The sequence below is a fragment of the Echinops telfairi genome, unplaced genomic scaffold (genome assembly GCF_000313985.2).
Source record: "Echinops telfairi isolate 266 unplaced genomic scaffold, ASM31398v2 ScPeMD7_7469;HRSCAF=8507_1, whole genome shotgun sequence".
Taxonomy (NCBI): Eukaryota; Metazoa; Chordata; class Mammalia; order Afrosoricida; family Tenrecidae; genus Echinops; species Echinops telfairi.
The window spans coordinates 106,840,663-106,849,907 of NW_022111373.1; the positions used below are offsets into that span (position 1 = coordinate 106,840,663).

The window sequence follows — 9,245 nt, forward strand, 5'->3', positions numbered from 1 at the left end:
TCCACTTAATCCTTGAGCAGGTCTCGACTTTCTGTTGAAAAAGTCAGTGCACTTCAGCTCTGCAGACCATTCCCAAAATGGGCCATCACCCACGGAAGGAAGCAGAGTTTAATACCATTGTGGTACGTGCTGGGCTTTTTCTTCATGTCTTCTTCAAAACAGTTCCTCACGGCAGAAAATCTCATCCCATTTCAGACATGAGGAATCTGAAGGTCAGAGAGATAAAGCACCTGTAGTAGTCTAAGCCGTGACTGAGATTGGAATCTCCTCTCCCTAGCTCGGAAATCCCTCATCTTGCAGAGGGTTCCAGTGAATGGACAGAGCGCTGGGGCTGTCAGGTGTGCTGTCGAATCGGCTCTGGCTCCCAGCACCCCATGTTCCACTGAACAGCACGGTGCCTGGGTGGTCTCCCACCCCTGTCCCAGTCATGCCTGTTGGAGCCTATTATTTCAGCCACTGGGTCTATCCATTCTCGTTCAGGGGCTTCCTCTTTCTGTGCCGACCCCCGACTTGACCGAGTGTGTTGTTCTTCTCCGGGGACTGGCCCCTCCTGATAGCATGTCCAAAGCACAGGCGACATAAGCAGATAAAATTACAAAGTCGAGAAGAGAAAAGCAGCTGCTGGCCGCTCACCAAAACCCCTGTCCTTGTCTTCTCCCGAGCACACGCTAGCCGCACACCACAGCTCTCCTCACAGGTACGAAGGCCGCGTAGGACTATCCTTTACGAAAAGAAACATGAGCAAGCGTGACACGGGCCACCTCTGGGCCTCACATGCATCCTCCTTTGTGCTCCTGTCCCTCCCGCCTGGCTGAAATTAGAAATGGCCCTCAAGTGACCTTCACAGTCACATACGGATGATGGCAACTGTTGTCGCCTGAGCCCTCAGCTGACCTTGCTCAGGAGAGCGGTCCTTAAACCTGTCCCTTACTGTTACATGAGCCAGCATCAAACATCTACAGGGTTGGAGTCGTTACAGATGACCAGGTCTATGTCTTCTGGCACCTAGTCCGCGTCTAATAGTGAAGCACAAGCAAGGGTGGGAAGAGCACAGAGTGGGGACCTCAGAAACCGTGGCTGGGAACCCCCGGGGCAACGCTGCACCAGAGCCAGCCCCCGCCTCCAGCGCCTTCCAACTCCAGGTCTGTCAGGAAGGCCACATGGTGACTTCCCAGCTTGCAACACACTTTTGGAGAAATAACAAACCAAACCCAGAGGATAATATGGTGCCATAAATTTTATTTGTTAAATTTGGCGCAGTCATTCACAGAGTGTGCACAAACACACCCTTAGGAAGGCAGAGCCGATAAACAAGAATAGGAAACTCGGCAATTCTGGCATCTTCCTCCAGCTGACAGGCTGCCTCGCCGGTGCTGAAAGCTACCAGGAGGTGTGTAGACAGCCCGCGGTGAACGACCATTGATATCGCAACACTTAAGTATTTCCCTCTGTCCTTCAAAACGCCCAGAGCAAAACACATTGGGGAAAAGCCACATTAGGAAATTCCACAGGAGACATTTAAGGGGAGGGAGGACGGTAGCTAAATCAGAGATTCAGTACAAAATCTCTCCATTTACCCAAACGAGGGATGGGTGGGATGGTGGTGGAAATCACAGCCCCTAAACAAGGATCTTAGGGTATATTTGAAGACCTGACGTGGACAGGAAAAAAACATATATATATATATGGTCCTGATTGTGCCTCAGAAGAGAATCAACTATATATGGCTCTGAGTTCACAATAGAGCAAAGGAACTCTTCCTTCCTGGCTGACAGAGCGTGTCCAATGCCTGCTACTTCCTCACTTTCTCTCCTGGGAGGTCGGCTAAGCGCCTCAAGGTGCAGACTGGGCATGGGTCCTCGTTCGATGACACATTAATTTAAGAAAGAGGTTCCTGGGTTTAAGGGAACCTCTTTGAATTCTGATTTTCCTCAAATTTTTGAAGCCCCCTCATATACTGCATGGTTTCACTTACACGAAATGTTCAGAAGTAGCTGCTCTCTAGAGACAGAAGGTATATACTTATCTACAACTGAGGAAGAGTGGGAGAATGGAGGGGGATGGTGAAAGCTAGAGTGGGATGGTGAAAGCTAGAGTGCTCTTTTGTGGATAAGGAAGTTTTTCTTTATTGGATAGTGATGGTGAAGGCAAAACCAGGAATATGCATGCATAAATAAGTCAAAATTGTGGTTATCCAAACACAAACATTTATTAGACAAAAATATCAAAAAGGGAAACCACTGTGTCTCAGCATCTTCTCCATCTAATCCTACACACTTCTGAAGGTGATGTTTTCCTCTCGCTTACCCTTCCTCAAAAAATCTGCACCCTTCAGTTTGTACCATGTCCCCAGAGTAGATTTGCCATCCTTCGGGCAGATTATGTTCCTTTGAAATGCTTAATTGGGGAACCAAAAAGAAGTCTTAAGAGCCAAGATCAGAGCTGCAGGGCAGACCACCGAAGGGGTTACTTATAAATTCTCCTAAGATAGCACTTGCTACCCTCAAAGGATAAGCAGGTGCATCGTTGTGATGGAAAAAAATTCCCTGGTGACACTTCCTTGCCTTCTTCACACCAAGGCCATTTTCAGTTTTCATAAAACCTTTTCAGAATCAGCCCATGATCACCCTGTGACCTTTGGCTAACTCTATCAAGATCGCCCCTTGGAAATCACAAAACACACTTGTTATAACCTTCGGAGCAGATTTCTCTGCCTTTCTCTAACTGTCCCAGAAGTTCCTCTCAGACTGGACTGTCTTGACTAGATACTTTTTTCAAAGGCACCCTCCCTAGGTAAAACACGTGTATTACTGAGGAAACCTGTCTGCAGCCATGCACTGATGACAGAGACAAGTTTGCGTATGTTTTATGTGGAATACACACAGGTATGTATGAACTAGAACTAAAAGCAGTGACACTTTTTAACTTCTCCTCAAATACTAAAAGCCACTGAATGACACTTTAAATGGGTAGACTGAACAGCTTGTGCATTACATCTCAATAACCCTTTTGTTAAAAAAGCAAGGAACAGTCCTTTTCAAAAACTAGCCTTCTCAGGGGGGACTTGGAACCACTCCCCACTGGTCAAGGACCTCGTGTGATGTTTTATGTGCCATGAGACAGAGCAGCATTTCAAAAAAGGTTCAGTATAACGAGGTAACAAAAGTGAATTTCTTTAAGATTATTAAATAATTTGGCTCTATCCTAAAGCACCCAGAAAACCAAACTCATTGCTGACTCATAGCAACCCTTGTGGATTTCCGAGACTGCAATGGTTTGGGGGAGTAGAAAGCCCAGGCTTTCTCCCACAGGGCTGCTGGTGGTTTCAGATGGCCGACCAGGCAGCTCCTTCCTAAAGCACGCCAACAAGAAAATATATATTATGAGGGGTGGTCTGTAAAAGTACTTGAAGTCTTGGGCTCTATCATACATTTCTAGCATTCTGAGCCGTAATAACTCTATATCCTATGTTCAAAGTCTCCTCAGTTCTTTATGAAAGTATGACTTGACACCGGTTAACATCAAGGCCTTGTTTACTCCATGAATAAGTTTTTAGCGCCCTCTACTGGCCACTTTTTATATCAAGTCAGTCTTCTTGGGATAAACCAAATCACTTCCACTAGAAAATCAGAGATGGGTCTCTTTGGGGGGCTTGCTGAGGGGGCATGAGGGAGGGAGAAGACCAGATAAAACTCTTCTCCCCAGCGCACAATTGCCTCTGAAAGGTCAGGCAGGGGCTACAGCCCAGGCCACATCACCTCTTCTTCAAAGTTACCTGTTTAGAAGCCAAGCCAATGCCTCGAGAGGAAAGGACAAATCTTAAAATGCTTCCCTGCCACTGCTGGTGCACAAATCCAGTGGTCACTGATGATTTTCACAAACCTTCCCCCATGCTCTGCTGGTTGGTCTGACCTGCATCCATCTCTATACCTCCAGAGTCTCCCGATGACACCTCAAACCACTGCCTCACCTCGTCAGCTCTGGGGAGATGGCAGTGTCTGGAGAGAGCAGCTCACCCATCGCCTGGGAAGAAAGAGCTTAGAAGGTACCTCTTTCTCCTGTAAGCAACATGTTTGATCCCATGAGATTACAGAGCAACTTCTCCTAATTCTCCAAAGTTCCCCAGTGAAAGGGAGACTCCACTCGTAGCTTCTAACACTAGCAAACTCTCAGTATATCTGTATCCATTTGGGAGGGAAAATCTCTTTAGAGTTAAAAGCAGAAGAAAAATGACAGGAAACAAGAGAGAGAGAAGAATGCACAAAGGTGAAGTTTCTTCTCTCCCCAAATCTTGACAAGATCAAGGACTAAGAGCAAGCTACTGTTTACTGATTAATAAACTCAACTGCCATCGAGTTGACACTATAGGACAGAGTAGACGTGCCCTGTGAGTTTCTGTGACTGTTACTCTACAGGAGTAGAAAGCCCCATGTGCTTATTAATCTGGCATCAATCATCTACTGAAAGCAAAATATTCTTTCTAAGAGGATACAATAAAGGGCCCTGAAAGTCATTTTAGAGGTCACATGTCTGTTTTTCACAGTAATTCTTTAAAACAGTCAAACATGTCAAATGTAATAATTAGGAAGCAGCAAAGCTTCATATCCATCATTAAAAATATATACAACTGAAAAAAGTCCATAAATAAACACACCTCTACTTATGCCTTACACTCCTCTCGTATCCAGGGGAAAAGTGGTCCTCAAAATATTAATAAAGTCACCTCTGGTAAAACTTCACATGATTAACACTTTTTTCATGGTATTTCTCAGTACGGTTTGCAAGTCCTGAATATAAATATGGATTTCTTTGCAAGAAGAGAAATAAACTAAGGATCAATTTATAACCAATTTAAAGAAAGGAAACTGATCAAGAGTATAATGCTGTCCATAAAGCATGCTCTATGAAGATAGTCATGCATGGTAACCGAGAGGTTACCCAAAGACAACGTTCAGGAAGGTTAGGAGAGAAGGAGAAACAGAGCCCATGCAGCTAAGCGGTGGCACATTGAGGGGATTGCAGGGCATGAGTGGAATCAGAATGTTGAGTGTCAAACTTCCATCTTCTCTGGAAGCCTTCACCTAATTCACAACAAAAAGCTTTTTAAAAAATCAGACAAGGAGTAAACAAAATTACAAAATTATTCATCACTGTTACCTTCTCTGGACTGGCAGCGAAGGGTGGTCCTGTCTTTTTCTGCCTTTACTGTGCTGTCTCGTTTTGCAGCACTTTCATAGTTAAACTGTTCAACCATTATTCACCTTGGGTTTTTTCCAAATCAATAACACAGGGGCATGCAGACAACACTGAGCCAGTGGCGTACCTGGAATAAGTGCCGTGCTGATCAGGATGTCTACCTCCTTACACTGTTGAGCAAAGAGCTTCATTTCCGCGTCAATGAACTCTTTGGACATCTCTTTTGCGTATCCTCCTTGTCCCTCACCAGATTCCTTCAGGTCTACCTCCAAGGGCTCAGCACCAAGGGATTTGAACTGCTCCAGAGCTGCGGCTCTAATTGAAGAGAAACCAGTGATTAAAGAGTTTGTGTTTTCAGCCTCCACACCAGGCCTATGGGCATGGCCATTCTTAACGACAGCACAGTGTGCATATGCAAAAGTGGACATTTTATCTTGATATCTCAGACTGAAACATTTCCATTTTCCTGCACACGCAGATTACACTTCTATAATCCTCCCACTCCACCCCACCCCAGTGCAGAAATCTATAGGGAGTTCTTTTACTTAAGCAAGCTGCAAAAAGGCCTTCCCTATTGCCAACTCCAATGATCAATTATGATATTCCTCATGGCCCCAATGTTATGATGATGATGTGATAGCTGACCCACATTAAGATTTGATTTCATTCAAATCACTCAAGTTTTTTTTTTTTCATTTGTAAACTTTCTTAATCGGTCCTTGTTGGAAACGTTCCCCACATGAATGACTGTTTACTTAGCGCCATTTTAATGAAGTGATTTTCCTCCCAGTCCTCACTAAATTGTGTTTACAAAAAGCGATCTAGAAATGACAAGATGGTGAAATGTAAAAATGAAATTAGATAAAAATAAATTCTGCTTTTAAAAATAGCTCATCAAGCATTGTACACTGGCTGGGGAACAAAACGAGAGCGAGAGAGCAAAAGGTCTTAGCTCTGTGGTGCGCAGGGTACTTAACTCACTACCAGCAATCCACGCAGGGATTCGCCAAGCTTACCAAATGATAGCGATTACTTAAAGTATTTGTTAACGATTCAAATTCCCAAACCCTTTCACAGAGCCACTGAATGACGAGGTCCAACAGAGAAGCCAAAATTTGTAGACCTACAGGTCATTCTTGGCACCAGAGGGGTTTGGAAAGCCATGCTCTAGTCCAGTGTTTCCCAGTGTGGGCAATATCACTCCCGGAAGCGGGGGGCATTGGGATCACACAGGAGACCCACAAAAGTAGATACCTATGCTAATCTTGGATCAAAGGCTATAGTGCAACAGTTTTTAATGGCTAGGGCCACTATTTTTTTTTCCTAAAGAAGGGGTGTCAAGTTTGGGAACCTATGGTCTTGTCCATCGGTGCCTACCTACTACCATGGTTGGGCTTGGGCATAAAAGGTAGAACATGCAGTCCATGGAGGAAGAAGAGGTTTCTTCCTGCTGGTTTGAACAAGGATGCTCACTCGTAGGCCAGGTTGCTCTGAGATCAATATGAAACCGTGAGGAGCACAGGAATAGAATGAAGAAGCCAGAGCTCGGGAACAGGCAGCAGAGCCCAGACAGGGAGCAGCTGGTCTCTGACAGCACCTGACAGTGGGGTGAAAGGAGTCTCTGCCATGAAAGTCCAGTTAGGAGGGAAGCTACATTTTCTCATAGTTCAGGCAATCTGAAGTGGTGTTTTCTGCTCCTGGAAAAGTTTTTAAAACCCAAAAGTATCTAGTATTCATTAGGAAATAAGATGAATTCAAAATCATATACATATATGCGAAGGGGCTTCAAAATGTTCACAAAAACCTTTTTCCCAATCTCTTTTTAATCTTTCGGTGAAAATTTTTAATGCCTACAAGTGTCTAGTTTTTAGGAGGGTCCTTGGATTATTTTCAGTTACTTCAATAGTATGCTTGTGCCATATATTAAAATAAACACTACCACCAAGTCAACTCTGACCCATAGCAACCCTGTACAAGGTTTCTGAGACTGGCAATCTATACAGGGCCAGACAAGCTTGTTGCCTCTTCTTTCTCCCAAAGGGCGGCTGCTGGGTTAGAAGCAACCATGTGGTTAGCAGCCCAACACTTACTACAGCACCCCCAGGGCTCTGAGGCCACATTACAGAAAGTAAATCAAGCTCACTGCCAGGGACTAGAGGCTAATGCTGACTCAGAGCAACCCTACAGGACAGAACAGACCTGCCCCTTTGGGTTACAAGATAATAAATCTTTTATGAGAGGAGACAGTCTCATCTCACTCTCATAGGGTAGGGTGGACTGGTGGGTTTGAATCACTGACCTTGTAGTTAACAGCTCAATGAGTAGCCCACTATGCCACCAGAGCTCCCTGCCATGAATTAGGACCCCTAATTTTGGCCCATTTTTTTCACTGATGATTTTTATAGTTCTAGGTTTTACACTTAGATCTCTGATCCATCCTGAGTTGGTGTTTGTATATGGTGTGGGATGTGGGTCCTGGTTCGTTTTTCTACAAGAGATATCTGGTTTTGCCAGCACCGTTTGTCAAAAACACTCTCTCTTCCCCATTTAATGACTTTCAGCCCTTTGTCAAGGAATACCTGTTGTGTGTAATCCGAGTGTGCAACCCTACTCCATTCGTCTATACCAGTACCAGGCTATTGTGACTACCATGGGTGTGCAGATTTTCAGATCCAGGAGTGTGTGGCTTCCTACTGTGCTCTGTTCTAGAAGCATGGAAACAATGAGCCCAATGGACCGCATGAACATCAGATCAGTCTCCATGACTCTGAGATCAGAAGAACTAGATGGTGCCTGGCTTACCACTAGCAACTGCTCTAAACGGGATCATGCTAGAAGAACACGGACAGAGTGGAAGGAAACTGTGGCTAATAGAACTTCCAAGGCTAGACCCTCAGACAACTTTCAGATATGCAAATGAACTCACCCTCGTGGCCCCATTTTTAGCCAAACAATAGATAAAAACTCTAAAGGCAGGTATGCACACCAGGGAGGTATACATACCTTGGACCAATCATAGGGCAACATTTACCCAATGACAAAGTTCAGAAGAGTTAGGAGGAGGAGGAGGAGGAATGGATGGAGGAATCCTTGGAATAAGTGATGTTACCTTGAGGGGATTACAATGGGTGAAGTTGAAACAAAATGTGTACAAAGTGTCGAATGAAAAACTAAGCTGCTCTATAAACCCTCACCCAGTTTATAATAAAAAATTTACAACTGTTCATATAAAAATGGAACTGAAAAATAATAGAATGTTTCTATGAGCTTTGGAAGACTCCTCAAAAAATACACACACAGCTATATCCGAAACTATCTCAAGGAATACGTTCACAAAAATCTAGAAGGAATTACACCTAAAATTTATTCACAACTATATCTGGATAGGCAAATTCTGAACAGCACTTTTATTTTCTTCCTTCTGTTTTCTTGATCAATAATGAATATAATTCAAAAATATGTCACTGTGTATTCTTCTGCAATTATATTTTTGTCCTCAAAGTCATTTGGTCATATAAAATATCATAATATATCAAAATGTAAAATGTATAAACTTTTGACCAAACACTCCATTTCTAGAAAATCATGCTTTGGAACTACACACATTTCCAGTGGGCATGTTCTTTGATATGCATGGGGGCTTCAAAAAGTTCATAAGGGAATTCCATTATCTTTAAATTCCATTTTTCCCACATTCCATTTTCCAACTTTGTGAACCCACCTCATATATACATACATTTACATATCTCTGTTCAATATATTCTTGAGTTCCTATACACTGCAAATAAAAACAGTTACTCAACAGCTCTTTCTAGCTGCCTGCTCTGTGCACAAGGTAAACCAATGACAAAAATTTACTTACTGAATTTCCAGGTGACCACCAAAGAAGTTTCTAAACAACTCTAAGTCCATTATACAAGGGGGTACCCCCAAAAGACCAGAACTGCGCTGTGGGGAGCACAGCTTTTGTAGTATGCATTTCTCCCGCTAGGCAAGCAACTCACTCTGAGTTGGTGCACCTAGTGGCATCATCTGGGAAGGTTCTCTCT

The 9,245-nt window shown here is 43.8% G+C and overlaps 1 protein-coding gene across 2 annotated transcripts in view; it reads right to left on the reverse strand.

Annotated features, from left to right (window-relative positions):
• Positions 1–9,245, reverse strand: part of NNT (nicotinamide nucleotide transhydrogenase) — a 110,821-nt gene that overhangs the window by 79,076 nt on the left and 22,500 nt on the right. For both annotated transcript variants that reach the window (XM_030888865.2, XM_045285358.1), the window contains one exon: positions 5,324–5,511. In XM_030888865.2, coding sequence (XP_030744725.1) covers positions 5,324–5,511 — 188 coding nt within the window. The remainder of the gene's footprint in view (positions 1–5,323; positions 5,512–9,245) is intronic.